Source organism: Numida meleagris, chromosome 25, assembly GCF_002078875.1.
Source record: "Numida meleagris isolate 19003 breed g44 Domestic line chromosome 25, NumMel1.0, whole genome shotgun sequence".
NCBI classification, from domain to species: domain Eukaryota; kingdom Metazoa; phylum Chordata; class Aves; order Galliformes; family Numididae; genus Numida; species Numida meleagris.
Window position 1 is genome coordinate 355,784 of NC_034433.1, and position 21,942 is coordinate 377,725.

Here is a 21,942-nt window from a genome sequence, read left to right on the forward strand (position 1 = left end):
GGAAACAAAAGCCCCAGTTTTCTTCCCAGTAGCACAAAACTGGGTTTTTCCTGTTCCTCCGCCAGCCCTCCCTGCGTTGGTGCTGACGATGCTGGGGTTGTGGGGGTTTGGGAGCACCACCTCACAGCACAGGGCGGTCTCAGCTACCGGGGCACAGATGCCTGGGGGACAAGCAGGGTCCTGGTTAGGGCACGGTTCCCCGGGGCTGGGCCCCCTCCGTAGGCAGCAGAGGCGGTGGGAGGAAGGGTGAGGTGGCTGCTCTCATGCGCTCGCTCAGTGCCGCTCCGTCCTGAGCCCCGGCCAAGGGCGAACAAAGGCCGGCTTGTTGCTGCGGGCGCACGGGGAGGAGGGAGCCAGGCTGGGGGCAGGGAAGGTGGGGGCTGTAGGGCCAGGGGCTGCGGGTGATGCACGGCCCCGGTGCATGTTGCACCCCAGCCCCATGCCCAGGTAGCCAGGGGGAGCGCTGTAAGCACAAAGCATAATTCCAGGTGCAACGGGACAGCCCAGCGGCAGAGAGGAAGCAACAACTGCAACCACACCCACCAACGCAAAATTGTTAATTTATTATTATTAGGAGGCAAAAAAATTGTACAGTTACAAGAATCATTTCCCAACAGAGGTCAAATTTGCGCCAAAATATCTCTTAAAAAAAAATGGGGGGGGGGAGAGGGGTGACGACACTTTACAATTCATTAAATTAAAAAAAAGAAGAAATAAAAAGGAAACCTCTCTTTGTGCAATTCTGCAAAAATGAGAACAGAAGAGAACCCCCCCGGCCTCACCACCCCCAGGAGCCGTACGGGGACTGAGAGCCCCCACTCCTGGCCACCCCCACAACCCCAATGGGGCTGGGGACAGGCCAGTGCCTTCCCACTGTGTCAGATCTGGCCCCACCACGCACCCTCCCTGCTGCTGCCAGCATGCCCCCCCCCCTGCCCAGCAACACCCCACCCCCCAGCGGGCCCTAAGCAACCCCAAGGCCGCACCAGCAGAGACCCAAGAACTCAGCACAGAGGGGCAGAGACACCCTGGCTCCTCGAGGTCTCCTCTCCTCTCCCCACCTGCAGGCAAGGAGCCAGCCATGCCACCCAGCACCTCGAGGCAGGGCAGCAAAGCCAGGGCTGGTGTGCAGAACCGGGCAGGCCCTCGGACACCCCCATCACCTGCAGGGTCCTGTGCTCCCACGGGAAAGTGCCCGTGTCCCCCCATGTCCCTGTACGAAGCCCTTGACCGAGGCCAGCAGCCCCCAGCCAGGCACAGACAATGCCCTCTGGATCGTGCGCAGCCACTCAGGACACAGCGATGACCACAGAATGCCTTAGGTGGGAAGGGACCTTAAAGATCATCGAGCTCCAAGCCCCGCACCGTGGGCAGATGAGGAGCTTCCAGGGACGGCTGGGGCAGAGGGGACAAGGCCTGGCTCTGCTCCCTGCTGGCATCACCAGCACTCCCTTGTGTTAGCACCAGCCCCTCACATCGCTGTCCTTATGGAGCAGCACAACTGGGAACCTGGGGCAAGATCCAGCCCAGGCACGGGGGGCGAGGTGCCCAGGGCAGCAATGAGAGGTGGGGGCAGCTGAGGGCAATGTGGGCAGGCTGATGGTAGTGGGTTGTGAGCAATCCCCGTCCCCCATGCTGGGGTGAAGAGCCTCGGGGTTAGGGGGGGGGGGATGGCATTGCCACCACAAACCCTGCCTGAGGAGCCTGAAGCCCGGGGAAGGACAGCACAGGCGTTGCTCCCCACAGCCCCAGGGTGCTGCACCTCCTCCTCGCCCCAGGAAGGGTGACTCCCGGGGGATCTGCCTGCAGCCCTGTCCAGCCCCTTCCTGGGGGCTGCTGTCTGCCACGCACCTCACCTTCCTCCCAGTGCTGACCTCGGGGAGCCCACAGCCTTTCTACAGCTCACAGGGCCCAGTTTAGTAACAGCGCTAGTGCTTAAATTAAAAAATTAAAATATATATACATATATATATATACTGTATACACAGACAACAACAGAACAGTGCCAAAATGGGAAGAAGAGACAGAGAGAGGAAAGGAGAGGGGGGCGGAGTCGGACATTTTCTTTACAATAAAAACAAGGGCTCCACCTCAATGCGAGCGGAGTCTGGGGTCCCCTAAAAATACCCATCTAGAGAGAGAGAGCTGGAGGGACAGAGCAGGAGAAGGAAGGGGGTATGGGCTTGTACAATGGCATCTTCCCGATCTGAGCCGCAGTCCAAGGGATCTCAGCTTCTCCTGGACTTCGAGTGCTGAATAAGCCACTGTAGGGTGATGTCTGCAAAGGCAAGGGGTGTTTACAGCCTCTCTATTCAGCGGGATAGCTGAATATCCCCTCCTCTCCTAGGGGAGCAGCCTGGGTGTGCTGCAACAAGCCCTGCTCCCCATCCACAGGCACCCTGAGCCAATGGCACTCACCAATGTTGTCCTTTTCTTTGCAAGAGATGGAGTAGCAACAAATCTCTCGGTCCTGGATGGCAGAGAGGTTCCTGCAGGAGAGGAAGAGCTCTGACTGAGCGCTGCAGACCCCACGGGCTGCACTCTGCAGCGATGGGAGATGCCTCAGGGCAGCCTTTCAGAGTCCCTTTGGACTCAGGCTCTGAGAAGGGGGTACCCTGTAAGGGCAAAGTCTCCCCAGTATCTTGGGGACCCCATGGAAGGTTGGGTGAAGACATTCATGGTGCATTGCTCCTCCTGTCTGAGCGCCAGGCTAGAGCAGGGGCTGCATTACAGGCAGGAGGAAACTGGCCTCAAGTGGAAATCTCACAGCTTTGCCCAGAACACCCTAAAACTCAGTTACGCAGCACAGCTGGGAGACGGGGCACAAAGGACTGGGGAACTGCAAAGGGTGCACACAGGACAGGGGAGATCTCTGAGCGGTTGTGTGAAGATGCTCAGAGCTGAGCTTCCTGGGATGGTGAGAGCCAAAAAAAACCCACAAAAAAACCCCAAACAAATAAATCCCATGGGACCCCAGACAGCGAGGGCAGAGACAGATGCTGCAAAGCAACACAGGGTCTCAGCCTTCCACCCTCAGCATGGCTCACCTGCGGGCGAGCAGTGATGCCCTCTGCACGGTGAGGCAACACAGAGGGCACTGCCCACCACAGCGGGACCTGAGGAGCAGGATGGGGGCAGGGAGGGGGCACCAGCCCCATGGGACCCTGTGCCGCTGCAGAGCACTGAGCACTGCCACTGAGCATGGTGTGCCGGGCCCCCACGCCCCCCAGTGGCACATGGAGCCCAGCTGCTGGCCCAGCTCCTGCAGCCTGCCCGCCACTGCAGGCAACCCCTGTCCCAGCCCCGAGCCACCCGCACTTACATCTTCTCAATGAGCTCCTTCTCATCCAAGGCACCAGGGAGGTCTCGCTTGTTCCCCAGGACTAGGACCTGTAGAAGGGGAGATGGGACACGTGAAGCTCCTGGCCACCATAGCGGGCAGGAAACTGCCTGGCACTCAGAACCAAGACCTGTTTGGATTGTAAGACAGTCCAGGCTACTTCACCCGAGTGCCTGGACAGAGAAAATCCCTTCAGGAGGCAATGAGAAGGCAGAGCACTTCCATTACTGGTGTTAATGGGCTTGTACCCAGCATCTCCCGCATATTTTCTTGTTCCAGTGAGAAGCTGGCCCACAGTGTACCCTCTCTGAAGGGCACCAGTTTCCCTTGAAGCATGGAGGACACTCCTCCAAGAGCCACTTACCTTTGAGCAAAAAATCCAAGTGAAGCTGGATGGGCTAAAACTGACATTATCGGGATACACACACACACTGCAGAACCTTGCTCCCTGCAGGCAGCCAGCCCAAAAAAGCAATGGCTGTTTGCAGTACCCACTGATCTCTTACTTCAAGGCTTTTCACATCCACAAAGACATCCTAGGACTATGCAAAGAAAAGAAACCCCAGGCAGGACTTCCTCATCGCTCCTGAGCGAGCCACACGACTGTCATCTGACAAGGACAGCACTGAGGCTGCTGCAAATCAGGGCCTCTGCAGCAGCACGGCTACACAGCATCCCCCAATTTACATTTGGAGTAGCCTTGTTCTTAAAAAAGAGCACTCTGAAGTGCTGCATATGCAGTGTGTTATGTCAGAAGCTTAAATTAGTTGGCCATGAATGCTTGGGATGTGGTGCAAGGTCCTAGATTAGCTCCTTTCCAAGGATGCCAATTCTGGAGGCTCCATCAGCCTCCCACCCTGGCACACGCAGCGTGCCCAACTGTGGGTCCCACTGCTGACAGCTCATCTCCTGCAAATGTCACAGTCGAGCAGCTGTGCTCCTTGGTGACGAAACATTAAGGTCCCCCCTCATAAAAAAGGTGCAAACTCATGCAGGTGGACAATCTCACACATAAGGGTTTCTTCTGGTCTCTTCTAAGCCTCCCTCCTAGTGCTGGAAGTGCTGTTCAGCCCAGCCCTGGGACAGAAAGTGTCACTTTCCCAGTCTGTGCAGGAGTGCAGTGGGGATGGTGTGCGTGGCAGTGGGTGAGGGCATCCTACCCAGGCAGCAGCTCACCGGGATGCCCTGGAGCTGCGGCTTGTCTAGCAGGTTGTGAAGTTCATTCTTCGAGGCCTCGATCTTCTCCTGGTCGGCAGCATCCACCATGTACCTGCAAGGGAAGGACTCTTTGAGCACAGGCACGTGGCAAGCAGAGAGAACTGGTCAGCTGGAGAAGACCACAAAAAAGCTGATTTTCTAAATGGGTTTGAACAACTACAACCTCAGCTCTCAGGTAAATATTTGTCCTTAGGAGTATGCAGTCTGCTTCCCATGAACATCTTGCCAGACCTACCCCCATCTTGGACTCTCTGGGAGTGAGCTTCCTGCAATACTTGCAAGTAGGGGACGTGCAAGGACACTCACAGACTGCTGACAGTCAGCAGCGAGTGTTGCACAGACTCCTCTAAGCACAAGGTTCACTCAGCAGCATAAACACAGACCTGGGAATACGCTGCTGGCCATTACCCTTCATGTTATCCTCTTGAAAAGGGCCAAACCCCCACTGACCTTTGCTCAGCCCCTCTGATGACTGGGCAGCACAGGGAAACCAAGGGAGCAGGGAAAGGCAAGAGCCAAGGCGTACAGCTGGGCTGAAGGATGCTGAGTGAAAGGGAAGGCTCCGCAGGGCTGTTATTCTAGAGACACTCGAGGTCCATTCGCTGCCCTGTACTCAAAGCCCATGGAGGCACTGAGACTGCAATGCCCTGCACTGTGCCAGTCCCAGTGGTGGAGCTGCTCAGCTTTGCCCAGCACCCTCAGGTAGGGTGAGAGGGATGAAGGGACGGACCCCACAGCTGGGCAAGCTGTATCTTGTCACACCCACTGATGGATACTCACACGATGGCACTCACTCCACGGCAGTACCGCTCCCACATGCTGCGAAAGCGAGGCTGGCCACCAATGTCCCAGAGCTGTGACAGGGAGAAGAGGCATCAGCATAGCTCACAAGTCAGCCCTCACCCCAACTTTCACTCCAAGAGCCCCCACTGAAGATACCTTCTGCACCTTACCTTTATGGTGACGTTCCCTTTGGTGATCTTCCTCATATTGAAGCCCACCGTCGGGATCATGTCTTCATTGAACTGGCCTGACTGCAAGGACAAGCCATACAGCGTTAGGAGGCTCAGAAACCCAGCAGCCTGCCCCAGGGAATGCAGCAGTGCCGCAGGGGCTGACAATCTGGCTAGAAACAACCCCAAATCCTCTGCGGGGGCCGCATCTCCCATCTCCCTGTCCCCACGAGCTGCCCCTCGGCTGCTGAAGCATCTTATCCGCACACAGGCAGCAGAGCTCTGCCACGCGCTAGGCTGAAGCATGAAATTGCTGCAGATTTGCAGCATCCCACTGCCTCCATGAAACTGGGTTAGTGCTGTCAGAGCAGTGAGCAGGAACCATCCCTCTGCTGCAGGGAGATCCGCCTCATCACGCCACGCCAGAGGGGTGGGACGGTGCTGGCCCTTCACAGCCCACCTCATCCCCCCGGATTTGATGCCTCGGTGAGCTAACTGAGCTAACCACTGAGCTAACCACGTTCCTCTCCAATCAGCTCTGGCCCCCAGGCCATCCCAGGTGACATTAGGACAACAATGAAGGCCCATTCATAAAAGCAACTGAAAGCCAGGATGAAACCCTGCAGCCTGAGACCTTCCCCTCAAAGAGGAGAATGTGCTCGGCCCAGCACGCGGCCACCCACTCCCAAACACCGCAAGGGACGAGGCAGCACAGAGCTTCTGACTGCTCTGTGCCAGTGATCTGCAGAAGCCACCAGAGGTGGCAGAACTCACCCCAGCAGCTCTTTGCTGGCTTACGGTCTGCTTCTCTAGGGCTTCAGTTAACACAAACCACACAAAGAGAAGGCAACTGATGCCATTTTCTGATAAGCAGAATTTAGCTAGTCCTCAGGATTTTCCTAACCTCTTCCAGCAGTTCTGCAATACACGCCACTTCCGTTTTTCGTTTCCCTTCTGCATTCTGACAGCAAAGACCGGCAGCCAAGAGGCCTCTGAGCCAAAGTGCACTCAGAAAGCACCTTGGGGACCCGCGGTCGGGAAGGAGGAGAGTGGAGAGGAGGGCTGCAGAACTGCTCCAGCACTCAAACCCATTCTCCCATCCAAAAAGCCAAGGCTGGGCATGTGATGTTGTCAGGGTGCCTTCACAATCCCACACAGCCACGCTGCTTTGGGGTCCCATGTGAACACAAACGATGCTTCCACCCAGCCCCACCAATTCCCTGCTGGGTTCCTGGGATCCTGTCTCCCGTGGGGATGAGCAGAGCCTCCAGCTCAGTTCCAGCCCTGTCCTCTGCAGCACGCACCCACATCATCACCTGCCAGGTCAGGCGTTGTCCCTCACTTGGGGACACTCCCCCTCCCAGCCAGCAGGCTGTCTCCTCTTCTCAGCGCAGCAGAGCCTCAGTCATGACCTGCTCTGGGTAAACCACCACTGGCTGGCTCACAGCCTGCCATCCCGAGCTGCCTCCCTCCCTTAGGAGCTCACGACCCCAGGCTTTCTGCATGGTAGCAACCCCAGCCAGGCTGCAGGGGCATCCCGCACTGCGGTCCTCAGCTCCAGGGCCCAGGGGACACATCTGTGGGCTGCCACAGGGCTGTCACCGCCTGCTCCACGAGCCCATGCCATGTCATCACGGCCCACGCTGCCCTGAGCACACAGGCATCAGCTGCAATGGTGCTCTACTGGTCAGACTCATCCTACTCCCTGCAATGCAGCTAATGCCTTTTTTTTTTTTTTTTTTTAATAAATACTGGAGATAAAGAACATGGTAACACTGAAGCTCTGTTTCTTTCAGGAAAATGAGGTTTCTTAGATAAAAATCTTTGGGTTGCTTTTGCTTCTTCAGCATCCCACCACAGCCCAAAACGTGCCAGACCCCATGCCCCAGCTGCTGCCTTCTCCCACATCCCATCCCAGGGCATGATTTATCCCCTGGGATGCCACCAGGAGCACAGTGCTGGTCCACTCAACTTGCAGAAGTGAGAGGGACGGAACCCTGCCGACAGCTGCAGTGCTGAATGGCACAGCAGAGCAGGAGGAGTGGGTCTGGGCTTGTACCATCCTCTACCTTGAAATTCTGGGGTGTGTAGTGTGGTCTGGGAGGTAAAACTGAATCTAAATGAAACCCTTCCTTCCTCTGAGGCAGTAAAGATGAGAAGGGAGTAAATATTTAAGCAGTGCCCATAGAAACCAATTCTTCCACCTGATGGAAGCTGCTGCTACTGAGAAGTGGAGTCAGTCAGTGGAGAAAATCTGCATAATGGCAATAATTACAAAGCAGACATAATGAAGCCCAGAGCTAGACCAATGTTGACGCATTCACTAGTTTCAGAGGAAATGAGGACTGTGCTTAGTTTTTTTGCATTGAGAAAAATAATAATAATTAAAAAAAAAGAACAAGAAAAATGGGGAATCCAGCAGACGGTGGATGGGCTCCAAGCATGCCCAGAACTGAATTCCAGCACTTTGTTGTTCATCCCTCTTAAGGAGCAAGCGTCCACAAACCAGACAGGCTGGGCATCAGGTCCAGGTCTGGGGCTCGTACCCAGTCCTGCCCACGTCCACGGGCCCTGGGGCACCTGCTCCTCTCTCAATCTCTGCAAAGCACTCAAGGAAACCAATCCAACCCACCCACCCCAAGTAGCACATGCCATGGGAGGAAAGGGTGAGAGCTAAAGAGCTGACAGACACTGAGACACCCAGACACAACCCCTCAGTCAAGGCAGACCATGGCATAGACCAGGAGGTGCTACAAGGGCCAGGCAGAGAAACAAAGCCCCACTGAGCTCCTCAAAGCTGGATCCACCTCTGAGCTCTGAGAGGGTTTGGACCACAGACCTCCAAGCTGAGCTGCTGAGTCCCACGCTGCCTTTTAACTCTGCACCCATTTGCACCCATTAATGTTTACATTCTCACTGAGGCTTCCTTTTAAGTTTGTGCTCTTTTATTCAAAAAAAAATAATTACTCTTTGCCGCGTCTGGAGTTCAGGTTGTGCCGTGGGGGAACTCGAGGACAACACCTGGGTTTTCTGGGCACGGCTGCTCTCACTCAGCAATGCTGCTCTCACCCAGCGGGTGGAATGGAATGGAGACGGTGCACAGTGGAAAGCTGAGTGCAGGAAGCCCGGCTCCTGCTTTGTTCCAGCACTGCCTGCCTTGACGACCCTCTCACTTTAAAACTTCTGCGCTGCAAAACACAGCTCGCGCTCTGGTATCCTGGATAAGCGTGCTCATGGTTTTCTCTTGGCTCACACTGGAAGAGCACGGATCTGGAGGGGCACAGCCAGGACAGCAGATCCCTAATAACCAAACAGATATCCCACACCATATGGCATCATGATCAGCAATGAAAGCTGGGGGAAGGAAGGAGGAAGGGGAGGTGTTCAGTGATGGCGCTGGTCTTCCCAGTGACCCATCATGCCTGATGAGCTCTGCGTTCTGGGAAATGGCTGCACATCTGCCTGCTGACGGGAAGCGGCAAATGAATTCCTTATTCTACTTTTGCTTTAGGTTGGACATTGTCTTCATCTCAACCTGCGAGCTTCCTCCCTTCCGCCTTTCCCATTCTCTCCCCTGTGTTGCTGGGGGGGAAGTGAGCATGCAGCCGTCTGGTGCTGAGCTGGGGTTAAACCACACCACGAGGCTGCACACTCAGCGCTGAATCAAAGGAAGCTGAAAACTGTCTTTTTCTAAACATGTCCTACACTGAAGGGTTTCTAACTATGCCACCAGCTGAGGGGCTCCCAACACTCTCAAGCTTCACCTATGCCCCCTGTCAGCCTCAGACTCTGCTGAGAAAAGACCCACGGGTTTCTGGTTAAAACCAAGCCCAGGCTCATTTCACAGCCTTTCACCCCTCCCTGCAAACTGCATCTCAAGCTCCAGCACCTGACAGCAAGGGAAAGAAAAGAATCAGCCCAGGAAAGAAACATCAGCCAGGCGACGTAGGAAGAGTTCCCTTCGTCTTTGGCCGACTGTGGCCACCTGCAGCAAAGCCCTCCCCTGCACGGCAGCAGCAGGACCGCAGCTCTGCAGGCAGCCAGCCCATCTTCCAAGCACCTGGCTTCCATTTTTGCAGCCAGGTGAAGAACAGCAGCTAAAAATGCCGGAAGACGCAAAGCCTCCGGGAGCAGCTCCAACCCCAGCGCCCTCACAGATCTTCAGGCTGTGGAATGTCACCTGGATCTGCAGATTTCTTGGAAAATCTCTGCAACAGTGCTGAAATCAGACACTTTTCAAGAGTTCAGTTGGTTGGTTTTTTTCACCCAGAAGCCTGAATCACAGCTACCTCCCCTTCTAACGCCTCTGTTCCAGCACCTTATAGACAGGTGACATGGTTCAAACGCTCCTCGTGTAGACCCTGTTGGGTTGGGATTTTTTGGCACCTTGTTTTTTGTCCAGTTGTCTCTGACAGTCCACATTTACAGGATGTTACCTCAAAGATCATTGTTTGTTTTCAGCGTGTGTCTGCCACAAAATCTGAACTGTCCACATAACTTCATAGACAGGAGGAGGCCCACTTGCAGAGCCTGAGCACCTTGCTCAATATCCAAAGCCAAAGTGACTGCAGGGTGCTGCTCATCCCATCACCACCTCCTTAACACCAGCAGAACACGCAGCCAGCTTTAGCCCAAGCATTGGAACCTCCTTCAAGAGCTGCTGGAATAACCAGACATCCCAGTTCCCTACGCCAGCCATAGTGGCTAAGTGGGATGAGTCTTTGAGTCTTGCACTGGAGTCCTGTATGCTGCAAAACCGTCACACATGAGCCATTTACATGCAGAACTGGGGACACCAAAAACCATCCAGCATGCTCCAGGCACGGCTGGGAAGGAGGGGCACATGGGGACAGGGTTTTTGGAAAAGCAAGAGGGTGAGAGGCATCCCCAGCTATTTCCAGCCACACACAGACAAAACAGCTCAGCAGGTTTGGGGTAAAGCTCTATTTCAAGAGGGAATAAATTATTTTCTGCCAGATTTTTCCTAATGCAGCCTCTTTTTCTACTAACAGAGAAGCAGAGCATAGCATCTCCAGCAACTGGACCAGCCCACACGTGGCACTGCTGTGTCCCACCCCGACATGAGACTGCAAAGCAGACCACTGAATGACCCCGGAAGGACTGCTTCTTACAGTCAGTCCTGCAGCCACAGAGCTCCCTGTCACCCGAGGCTCACGCAGGTTCGCTGGGAGCATGAGCACAAGGCTGTGTGCTGAGAGCATGCAGCAGCTGCCAGCACCGCAGCTGAGCTTGGGTACACCCAGAGCTGCATCTCGGGGCTTAGCGCAGGGAGGTGCAGCGCTGTGCCACCAGTTCTTCAGGAAGGATGGTTTTGGGAAGAATGTTTTCCATTCCTGCCATGCCCAGTACCAACGGAAACCCACCCACAGAACACAGCTGCAGTGCACTGAAGCTTCCAAATTAGCTGCAAAACCACCTTTGACAGCACAGCAGCTTCTGAGTGAGCAGAAATAACACGCTATGCCTCAGAGCCGAGGAGCAAGGACAATGCATGCAATGGGGCCATAGCTGGGAACTGGGACACCCAGAGAGACCTCAATGAAACCCTGAGATTCCTGAGAGCCCAACCCCATCCCTTTGGGATGCACTCGTGGGCGGCTCCCATTGCACCGCATCACGTTTGGAGACAGTGGGAAGAGCCCACACGTGGCCCAAAGAGTGGGGGAGTGAAGGGGCTTTGTGGAGGAGCCCTGCGAGCAAAGCCAGCTCGGGTTCGGGGTGCAGAGCCCCGCGGTGCTGGGTTTGATGCACTGGGGATGACGGGCAGGGATGTCCCCAGCAGGGGACACGGCAGTCCAGTTCCAGCCACCAACATGGGCGCCAGGTTTGGGTGCACAGCTCCTCGCAGCCCCACGACAAAACAAAGCCACTGCCGGGGGTCACGGATGGAAAGCAGGCGACAAACGCATCTCTGGGGCCTCGCAGGGCCAAACCCCGGCGGCAGAGGGCCTTGTGGCAGCCAGGCCTCGGGCCGGTCCCGTGACAAAGCAGCGGTCCCGTGACAGGGCCCGAGGGCCGTGCCCCCACCGGGGCTCCTACGGACGGGGCTCCGGGGCCGGACCGGGGCTGTCCCGGAGCTATGGGGGGGGATGTGGGGGAGGCCCGGCCCCGACGGCCGCGGGGAGGGGGTGCGGGCCGCTGCTCACCGCGATGACGTTGACGAACGTGGTCTTGCCCGAATACTGCAGCCCCACCAGGGTCAGCTCCATCTCCTCCTTCCAGAAGAGCGCCCGGAACCAGTCCAGCAGCTTGTTGAAAAGGGCCAGCATGCTGCCGCGCCGAGCCCCGCCGGGCCGAACCGTGCGCAGCCGGGCGGAGGCGAGCCGAGCCCTAGCAGAGCCGGACCGAAGCGGGTGGAACCGGGCCGGGCCGCGCCGAACCCCGCCGCACCGCCGGGCCGCGCCGCGCCGCCGCCCCGGTATTGTCCGCGCGCCTCCTGCCGCACCGCGCCGCGACGGGTGGGGCCCGCGCCGCTCGCCGCCGATTACAGCGCCCCCTGCCGGCCGGGAGGACCCGAGGCGCGGCCTGCATGGCGCGGCGTGGGCCTGGCGGCAGTGACACGGCACCGCGGCACCCCCGTGTCCCCAGCACCTGCCCTGCATGCCCGAGCGCCTCCTGCGGATAGGGACACAATGGGAAAAATGGAGTCCGGTCAGGGGCCGAAGCAGGAGGGGCCGCCCCGCCACCTGCGCTTGGTTCTGGTGATCCACATGGGTCCTTCCGACTCAGAACGTCCTCTGGTGCTGTGCTCCTGAGCGCTCTGCACGGAGCTGTGTCACAGGAGCTGCAGGTGCCCCTGTGCACTGCAGGGAGTGGGACCAGGCAGCCTTTAAAGGCCTCATCCAACTCAAACCATTCTGTGATTCTGTGATATTGCAAACATCAGCTGAGCTGGGAGAGCTGCTCCGTGCTCGTGGCGTTGTGGAGAGCAGGCAGAGCCTTTATCTCAGCTGGGGAGGGCCCACGTGCCGAGGAGGCTGCTCGCACTCCCACGGGACGAAGCTGCAGCTCTCTCTGCTGCAGGGCTGCCTGAGAAATGTGCATGCACAGAAAATAAAAGCTGAGCTGTCATTGGATCTGCAGTGGGTATCTCAGAGCCTGTGACAGTTAAGGGTGGGAAGTGGTTTCTATCATGTGCTGTGAGTCGCTGGGAAGCTGCCTTGTTTTTCAGAGACAGAAACCATTTTGTTTTCAGAGATGCTGCAGGCTGCTGAAGATCCCCACGCTCTCGAGGGGGGACCCTAAAGAAGCAGCAGTCTGATTGCTTTCTGCCGTTACTCCCATGTAGCTCCTCTTCAAACCAGTGAAAAATTCAATGTCTCCCAGTTCTTGTGTGCAATTTCTGCCTGAAGATGTTTATTAACAGATTTCAGCCCAGAGAATGTCCCTATACCAGTCTGGGGGTTCCCACCCAAAACGCCTGCAGCGCTCACGCTGTTAGCAGAGATTGCCTCCCGATAGCACATGTTGTACTGCAGTCCCTGCCAGAGGAACTCTATCAATGCAGTATTCAGGCAAAACACAGCAGAGAGGGGACCTGGGTGAGCGCATCCCCACACCAGGAGAGACATGAGCAAGTGTGAGCAAGTGAGCAAAAAGGCCTTTTTCTTGCACGGACTGGCCATAACGTGGGGTAATGGATGGCTTATTCTCCATGCTCCCCATCTCACTCTTTAACCCCTGGGTAACCAAAGAGCAGCAGGGACAGATATTACTCCCACGCCCCTCAGTGTACTCAGTGCTCCCAGCCACTAGGTCAGCCCATCCCTCAGGTGCTGAGCGGGTGCAGCCGGTGCACCTCATCCTCTATGGGTGCCACCACTGCTGGCTGGGTCAGGGAGGCCGCAGGGCCTCTGTGAGCTCTCTGAGCTGCCCTTGGAGTATCAGTGTGCCTCGGCATTTCTCCTTCGTGGGGCATGGCTGTGAACTGCTTGGAGTCCACACAGATGCTGATGGGAAACTTGTCTGCGGTTACATTGCTTGCCTGGGAGGAGTTATTGAATGCACAAAATGATGGATTTGGGCACATCCTGCCCTCATGTCCTGTTCTTCTGAGAAGTGTGGGAGTGTGCCTGCAGCTCCCTGCCCCTCCAGCAAAGCAAGTAGTGCCACATGAAGGACAAAGGCAGCTGTGTCCATGTCCTTTTTTTAAGGGAGAGGAATGAGGAACAGAAGCAATCTCAGCCTTCCTGAAAGCTCTGCCCAAGCTCAGGGAATTTATATCAGCCCAGGACACAGGGGAACATGACATCCTTTCTGTGTGAGATTTTGGAGTGATTCCTTTCCTTTGCATGCTGGGCACACCACAGTTTCCCAGGACATACCCTGACATAGCCAAACCAGCCGGAACACCTGACTTCACCCCTGACATTGCAGGAGCCATAGGATGGTGTTTTGCAATAATGCAGCAATAGTTCAGCATGGCCCCGAGGAGTGCTCGGGGAATAAACACAGGGAGGACTGAGAGATGCCCAGATAGTGCCGTGGTAATGGCTGATAAGTGCCTTGAACAGATTGAGTGGGTAGAAATTGAGATTGAAAGACAGGAAAACTGCTGAACTGATTGTGATCAGCATCAGAGAGCTCATCTGGCAAAACTCCCAGCCCCAAAAGGAAACCTGAGAGGGGTGACAACATCCCCCCCAGCCACGGGTCCCTGCCTGTCTTGGGAAAACCTCTGCACAGCTCCTGCCCTGGCAGCTCTCCTCTTGATATGCATCTGGAAGCATGAGACAAGTTGCACGTCCTGCTGGATGGGAGCATGAAAGGCCGTGCCTCGGCATGGTCTGCTCTGCTGTGTTAGCTCATGGCCACTCTTCCATTCACTCCCTGAAAATGTAGAAGCTGCAAGGAGAGGTGCAGAGAGGATGCAGAGATATTGTAGGGGGACACACAGAGAGATTCCCTCTCTTCCTGCGCTGCTGACAAGACAGGAGAATTGCAGAGTTGAGGATGAAACTTTTCTATTTACAAAGTGAAAAAGAAACAACAAAACGGGTGTATTATTTTGCTTTGATTCCAACAAAAAAAAAAAAAAAAAAACAACCAAGAACACAAAAGCCCACCCTCGTGTAACAAGGCTGGGCTGCAATTTGGAGCACATTGCTTGCAAAAGTGCAGACACACTTAGGAGTATCCCCTACTTTAAGGCTGGTGGGAAGGCGATGGCTGGAGGCAGAGAGGAAAGCAGGCCATGTAAAGAAGGCAGCCAGCAGTGCACCTTTGGACTTAATTCTCCAGGTGAGTCCTTAGCAAGAAGAGCATTGAGGAGTGTGCCAGGAACAAGCCCTGCATGTGCCAACTTCTGCCCACAGATGATGTGCAGCTGAAGGAGAGGCTCTGTTTATTTCTAGCAGGCAGATCTCTCTGCATCAGTCCCTCTGTGCAGCTTGCTCTTCTGCATCATGCATCCTTGTGCAAACCCCAAACCCTGCTTGTCCTGGGGGTTGCGGGGCCACAATCCCGATGGCTTTGCTCTCCAGGGAGGCTTAGGCTCATGGCCGGGTGCAGCAGGAGCAGGTTCAGCAGAGTTGTCCCCATGTTTGGCACTGATGGGGTTCAGAGCGAGGCAGCGAGCAGTGGAGCCCAATGCTAGTGGCCCCCTGCCTCTGGCAGCTGGGAAGCATACAGGGCTAGTGTGTGATGGAGAAACTGGTACTGCTCACTGGTCTGGATCATCCCGCCTCTGCAAGGGAAATGCTGATGCTCACCAAAACCCCAGCCCTGCTCCCATGGCACAGACATTCCTGTGTCACCCACCCTGTCTGCATGCACCCAGAGCTCCCAAAGAGTGCCTGGGCATGTTTTGGAGGTTAGTAGCTGAGTTGGAAGGAGCGTACCAGCTGCTGGGTTTGGGGCTGCTCTCCTTCATATCTTCAGGTTCCCAGAGCTAAAATAACCCTGACAGCAAAACCAACCCAGCACTGGGCAATCCTTTGCTGTCCCCACATCTCCATCTTTCAGAAACTCTTCTGCTTTCTATCACAAATCACCTCCACGCCTCCTTGGGATGCTCATCCCTGCGCCCTCCTGCATCCCTCCCACATTCAGCAGCATCCTCCAGGGACACCTGCCCGAGCACCAACCTGTCCATGCGGAGGCGGCACACGATTCCCAGGATGTCCACATCTCCCTTGTCCTTCAGCTGCTGGCACCCGATTCTGGTAGCAATGAAGCAGCCCGTCCGGCCAATGCCTGCACTGTGGGATGGACACAGCTGTGCTGAGCACCCACAGTGCCTGGACCTCAGGCTGTCTGAGCTGGGTGTGCTCCTTGGCTGCTTTGCCGCCCTGATTCATTCCTATAGGGATGCAGAGGCCCCAGTTCCAGCTTTTTCAGGCTGGCTCCATTCTGCCACCACAAGTGCTTCTTGCCATGCTGCCTCGCCCAGCTGGAACCACCTTGGAAGCACAAAACCAGTCTGTGCCCCTGTGCTCTGCTAGGGGACACCTGCTGGGGGTTTGCTGTGCCCTGGGATTTCTGCTCGGAGAATGGCTCATGGGTGAGTGTGACCCCAAGGTGAGGGACAGGGGTGAGGGCTGAGCTCTTACCTGCAGTGCACAACGATGGGCCCCGGGCTGGATGCAGCCTGCAGAGTTTCCTCCACCTTGGACACCAAGCGCAGCAGGGGCTTGGCTGACTCGGGCGTCTGCTGGTCTGGCCAGGAAGGGAAGAGGATGTGTTTGACGTGGCGGCATTCACCTTCCAGCTTTTCCAGCACAGAAGAAAGAGAAATAAGGATCAGATCGAGATGTTCCCATCCTGTGTGCCCAGCCTGTGCCCATCTCATCTGCTCTCCTCCTGACTCACTGAGCCTCTGCCAGAGACCCAGGGAGCCAGGGACACTTTGGGGTGTCCAAGTGATCTGCTGAGGAGAGTTCCAGTCATGCCTAGGACCCCTCCTCAGTCTCCATGCTGACACCCCTCTGTCCCCACCCAAGGCACGTCCTGCACAAGTCTTGCTCCCTGCAAACCTCATTGGGCAGGCAGAGCTCTGCAGACCCCTCCTCCTACAGAGCGTGGGCATTTCAGGACCCCACCAGGTGCTGAGCCCCCTGCTGACCCCAGGATGGGGCTTGGACCTACCTGGATGGACAGATTCCGGACTACGTACTCCGCACACTCGCTCAGCCCCTGTACACGGATGGTGAAGGGGCCGTAGGTGCCCTCCTTCTCAGGCCAATAGTGGACACATTTCTGCAGGAAGAAAGCGTGTTTGTGGCTGCAGAGATGCTCCGGGCACCCACTGCGGTCTAAGCTGCCCTTTGCTCATTGCTTTTGGGAGTTTTGGGGGAGGTGGATGTGGACTGGTAGAGAGGGAGGGTAAGGAAGGACACTTCCAATGCCTTCTTCTCCTGAACATTTTGCCCATACTCTGCCATGTGGTTTTCAGCCCCTAGGGAGCTACACTTCTGCCTATCCATGTCCTGCTAGATCCAGGTGAAGGGCACAGGTAAGTACCCTGAGGGACGCTGCAGCAGCCAGGGAGCAGAGGGACAAAAAGTAGGGCCAGGTGAGAGTGCGTGAGCTCCACCTGCTCCTGGAGCATGGAGCCAGCGATCCCAGCAAAGTGCAGTGCAGCCGCCACACAGGTCACAGCTGCTAGCTCCCATCCCCACCTGGACCCGCACCTGGGAGCTCCCAGGGGCTGACCTGTTTCTCCTTATCCTATTATTCATCTGGCAAAGCACATCCAGAGCAAGTGAAGTTAATGGAGAAGGGGAGGCTTTGCTGGATGGGCTCAAAGTTGCAGCCCAGGGACTCTCCTCCAAGAAGGTACCCTCTGAGAGCAAAGCAGAGAGAGCTCAGCCCCATCTTTGGTCTCATACCATCCCACTGCTGTTGTTATTCCCCCTCCCCACCCCCTCCAGGTCGGGGTGCTATGGAGCTGGGACAGCAGTACCTCCTTGCGCTCCTGGAGCTTGGTTATCATGACGATGAGGGGTGCTTCCTCCTGCCACACCATCTCCCAGAAATCAGTCACGGTGTTCAGCATGGGCCCCTGGGTGGCAATGTACTCCCGGGGACGTCCTGCATAGCCCTGCCAAGCACACGGCCCTTCAGGGAGAGGGGACACCTGGCCTGCACCTCAGCCCCCTCAGCGCTGCTTGTCCTCTGCAGGGAAGAGCCTGAGCTACGCTGCCTGTTTCCTCCCAAACCTGCCCTTGAAATCCTTTCACAGACCCAGCCAGGGACTGCCAGGAGTTCTCTCCATCCTCCTAGCCCAGCAAACCATGAGCAAGCCCACGGAGCAAGCCCCGTGCACCTACGCTCCATCCAAGCATCCCCAGGTTATTGCTGTGATGTCACCAATGGTCACCTTGGGTCTGGGGACCCCGTTGGATGCTGGAGATAAGCCACAGTCACCCCTTTTTTCTTTTTGGGGAATTGAAATAAATCCCCTGAGGGGAAAGGCAGTTCCTGGATGTGTCAGTACCAGGCTGGGATGCCCCTCTGGCACAGCTTGCTTCCTGCACGTGACAACAGAGCAATGCATGGAGACGGAGAAGCATCTGGGAGGGAGCGTCTCCAAGTGCTCTGCTCACCCAGCCCCACAGCACCATGAGATGTGGGACAGCAAGTGCCCCCCAGGCAGGCAGTGCCCTCACCGTGATGTAGTTGGCGTTGATGTAGCCGTCTTCCTCCTGGTTCCCTGCTCTCCTGAGACACACCCGGCTCTCAGGATCTGCAAGACACAGCACGAGTTACCCCATAACTGTCCTTCAGAGCTGTGCTCTCCCAGCTAGCTCCATGCCATGCACAGACCTGCCCGGCACCAACCCCCCACAGCCTTCCCCACAGTGCATGAAGAAGACCCAAACAATTCCTCTGACAATTCCTCAGCCTTTACACCTCTCCCTTGGGATGTGTAAGGCCGCACAGAGCAGGGAGTGGCCCAGGCTGGGCTGTGACGTGCTGTATGCCCCAAGGAGCTCCCCACAAACCACCCCATTGCTGGGCACACAGCCCTGCAAGGTGGCTGCCAGCAGCAGGAACCAGCGCAGCAGGGACACCGGGGACACAGCGGGGACACCCACACCACACACATCTCCCTGCACATGGGGGAACGTGAGACAAAGGGACGCAGTGGCACGTACTGGGGAGGATGGTTTTGTATCTGTCCTTGGAGGCGCGTCCAGGGATCTCCAGCTCCTCCGGACTGATGAAGTTGGGTGGGATTTTCTGCAGCAGGGGAGAACAACTTTGAGGAACCCCCCCTTGGTGCTGCTTGCGTCCCCTCGCCAGGTGCAGCTGGCCCTGCAGGCAGTGAGATGCTGACCCAGGGACCTCGCAGCATCGCCAGAGCAGGCACGAGCTCCATCCACACCCCACAGGGGTGGGACACCTCACAGATGGGAGCGGAGCTTGGCACAGGAAGGCTTTCCACGGACACAAAGGAGAGAAAGGAGTGGGCAAACAGGAGATGCCCAGGGCCCCCTCCACCTGAGCACCCACCCTCGTACCGAGAACTCCTCCTGGAGCTGTGCCATGCTCTGGGCGCGCTGCTGCAGCTCCTCCACCCCCAGCACGTGGCTGGATGTCCTCAGGAACTGCAGCGTGATGTCCCGCGGCGTGCACACGGGCTGGATGGGCTCCACGCTGCCCAGCGAGCTCATGTCCAGCACCAGCGACACGTTGGAGCCCCTCCTGCAAAGGAGGCAAAGGGTCCCTGGTGACCCCCGACAACTCGTGGGCCAGAGGAGCAGAGTTTGGGGTACTATGCTTTAGGGCTGGGCAGTGCAAAGGCAAATGCCCAGGCCAGACTGTGGGCATTGCCCAACCTGGCCACGCTCACCTCTCCTGGAGCCGCACATGCTTCTTCGCAGAGGGACTGGGCTTGTCCGCCTTGTCCATGGCTTTGCCGGCCACCCGGGCTGTCAGGCTGCTGTTATGAGCTCTGTGGCACACCGAGCAGGCTTGGACCATGCTGCGGCAGCCACGAAGCACTCACCCTGAAGCACGAGGAGTGGAAGTGGGGGGCCCTCAGCTGCTGAGGGATCGAGTTGCCATCAGAGGAGAAGCGGCTGGAAAACACAAGGCAAATGAGAGAGATAAGGGGGCTGGTGAACTCCTTGCTGGGCCGGAATGAGAAAATCCCTAAGCAGGGGAAATGTTTTGGGTCCTCAGCTGCTCTGGCATCAGGACTCCAGCATCCATGGGTGGCATGGGGAGGGCATCCGTAGCACCCCATCAGGAGGAAGGATCTGTGGGTTGGATGGGGTGGGCTGGGAGCTCATGAGCTTAACGTGGAGACCAGCAGCTCCCTGGGGATGAGGGGCAGCGGAGGACATTGAGAGGGTCATGGCCAGTTCCTGTTGTTTGGATGTACTGGGATGGAGAGAGTGGCCCTGGGACAGCTTCCTCCATCCCACAAGTCTCAGCAACTGTCAAGAGGAAACTGCTCTATCTGAATGGTTGAGCAATAGATGATGGGGTGGTCTGGCTGGAGGAGGCTGCACCAGCAGCCCCGAGCAGCCCCTGGCTGGGACATGTGGGTGATGCTGGTTCTTCTTTGTGCAGAGGTCCCCGTGGCGCAGGCAGCAGCTCGGGGTAACAAAGCTCCTTCTCCTCCCCACATTCCTCGGCGAGGAAAGAGGGACCCAATGGGATGGGGATGCTGCAGGGTCAGAGCTCTCGGTGGGCACAGGGCAGGATACCAAATGCCCTGGAGGCTCAGGGACATCCCTGCGGAAAACTGGGTGCAGACAAAGCCGGGGCTGGGGCAGGGAGGACCACAATGTGTCCATGGCCATGCGGGGTGGGAATGCATGGGGGCACGAGACGAAGCACTCAGAGTCAATCCTGGCTGATCCTGCATCTGTCCTCAGTGCCAAGGGCACACCTCATAGCTGGGAGCGGGAGGCTGGGACCCCAGCATCACTCAGGAAACACCTGGGAGAAGCCCCAGCCGAGCTGATGGCATGCAGGAGACCCTGGGACGAGCTTCTGCTCCCGGCATCAGCCCCAAGAGCATCCCATGTCCCCACACCCCGCCTCCCTGCCAGCATCCCTACCGGGGCCACCTGCACTGCCTGCAGCGAGCACATGTGCCAGGGCCTGGTGCTGCTGTGGGGTTCCCCTCTCCAAAGGGACCCTCACGGCCCTGCCCACAGCCCGGGGGTGCCTACCTGCTGCCCCGAGGCATGGGCTCCGTCCGTCCCGGCACAGGGCCGCAGGCGCTGAGCACGTCGGTCTGAAACCGGGGGTTTGAAAGTGTTCAGGAAGCTGCTTATCAAAGGAGCTGCTGCCTCTGCCGCTTCCTCTCCCTCCTTCTCCCCCACCCTGCCTGCCGCCCACACACATACCGGCCACATCGCCGCAGCTCGGCTCTGCCGGGCAGCCTGCAGCCCCAGCCCCGCTCCCCACCAAAGCCCCCTCGGTGCCTGTGGACATGGCCCTGCTGCCCCAGATCCCGGGGCTCCTCCGTGGGCATCGCCGCTCGGGGCCCTATGTGCCCGGCTGCAGCCCAGCATGGAGAGATGGGAGGGAGCTGCACGGTGGGGTTTGAGTGTGTCCTCATGGCACACGGTGACACCACCCTGCCCCACAGGGAGCCAGGACACGGCCCAGACCCATGCCACCTCACCGCATCCCCCCACCCCAGGGCGTTCCCATCTATGGGGTGTGAAATGTTCCCTTGTTCCCATATCAGTGTGCTCAGCAGCCTCATGGATTCCACTGCTCCCTGTCTGTGGGGCAGGGAATGTCTGGGGGGCGTTTCACTGAGGGTCCAGCTCAGGTGCAGCAGGGTCTGCCCTTGGGGCACTGCACATCCTTCCTGCGATGCCCCTTGACGCTCGCTGCCTCCCACCATGTCCCTGTTGCTCTTCCTGTTTGTCACTGCCCTGGCTCCATGCACAGACACCGCATGCCCCGCTTCCTTCCTCTTCTGCCCCCACCCTGCAGCATCCCCTGCAGCTCCCCTTGCTCCGGGACGCAGTGGCCCCAGTGCCATCTGCCACTGCCACCCCAACCATGCTGCCTCGGGCCACTCAACAGCCAGGGGATTGGAGCTGCCCAGTCCCGTTGCTTGGTGCAGCAGACAAGGGCCACGACCACCTGCATCTCATGAGCAGGTGACAGGATCCCAGCAGCCTCTGCACGAGCAGGACAGACTGAGGAACTGATCCACCCTTATGTAGAGTGAAAGAACTCAGCTGGAGGGGCCTAAAGACAGCCCAGCGTGGACAAAGAACAGCACTGCCCTTCCCTCCTGCCCTCCATCCTCCCATGTCGGAGCATGGGACAGCCACTGGTCCTACAGGAAGGAGCTGCTGGGGCTGGGGGACCTGCAGGAGGGCCAGGTGGTGATGGGCAGGGATGGAGGATGGAGGATGGAGGATGGAGGATGGAGGATGGAGGATGGAGGATGGAGGATGGAGGATGGAGGATGGAGGATGGAGGATGGAG

At 57.4% G+C, this 21,942-nt stretch overlaps 2 protein-coding genes across 3 annotated transcripts; both read right to left on the reverse strand.

Moving 5' to 3' along the window:
- ARL8A (ADP ribosylation factor like GTPase 8A) lies at positions 1,936-11,966 on the reverse strand. The gene is made up of 7 exons (XM_021377168.1): positions 11,679-11,966; positions 5,512-5,592; positions 5,339-5,412; positions 4,517-4,610; positions 3,323-3,390; positions 2,419-2,489; positions 1,936-2,278 (listed from the first exon to the last, which is right to left on the reverse strand). Exons 1-7 carry the CDS (start codon positions 11,799-11,801, stop codon positions 2,229-2,231), a joined length of 561 nt encoding a protein of 186 aa, XP_021232843.1. The 5' UTR covers positions 11,802-11,966; the 3' UTR covers positions 1,936-2,228.
- On the reverse strand, positions 12,868-20,813 carry PTPN7 (protein tyrosine phosphatase, non-receptor type 7). Of its 2 annotated transcripts, XM_021377166.1 has the most exons (10): positions 20,661-20,813; positions 19,328-19,556; positions 18,996-19,179; positions 18,630-18,714; positions 18,141-18,217; positions 17,435-17,572; positions 16,618-16,728; positions 16,083-16,240; positions 15,618-15,731; positions 12,874-15,217 (listed from the first exon to the last, which is right to left on the reverse strand). In XM_021377166.1, exons 2-10 carry the CDS (start codon positions 19,456-19,458, stop codon positions 15,124-15,126), a joined length of 1,092 nt encoding a protein of 363 aa, XP_021232841.1. In that variant the 5' UTR covers positions 19,459-19,556; positions 20,661-20,813; the 3' UTR covers positions 12,874-15,123. The 2 variants fall into 2 exon arrangements, with proteins under 2 accessions (XP_021232842.1, XP_021232841.1); XM_021377167.1 differs by lacking the exon at positions 17,435-17,572 and having other exon boundaries at positions 12,868-15,217.

Bases quoted from the DNA above. Each gene is read 5' to 3' on its own strand.
- ARL8A (XM_021377168.1), bottom strand. From the start codon at position 11,801: ATGCTGGCCCTTTTCAACAAGCTGCTGGACTGGTTCCGGGCGCTCTTC. The intron at 3,391-4,516 runs GTGAGCTGCTGC...CCCCTTCTACAG, and splicing joins CGCAGCTCCAGGGCATCCCG to GTCCTAGTCCTGGGGAACAA. The intron at 2,490-3,322 runs GTAAGTGCGGGT...CCTCTCCTGCAG, and splicing joins AAGGAGCTCATTGAGAAGAT to GAACCTCTCTGCCATCCAGG.
- PTPN7 (XM_021377166.1), bottom strand. From the start codon at position 19,458: ATGGTCCAAGCCTGCTCGGTGTGCCACAGAGCTCATAACAGCAGCCTG. The intron at 16,241-16,617 runs GTAGGTCCAAGC...GTGCTGGAAAAG, and splicing joins TCCGGAATCTGTCCATCCAG to CTGGAAGGTGAATGCCGCCA. The intron at 15,732-16,082 runs GTAAGAGCTCAG...TCCATCCCACAG, and splicing joins CCCATCGTTGTGCACTGCAG to TGCAGGCATTGGCCGGACGG.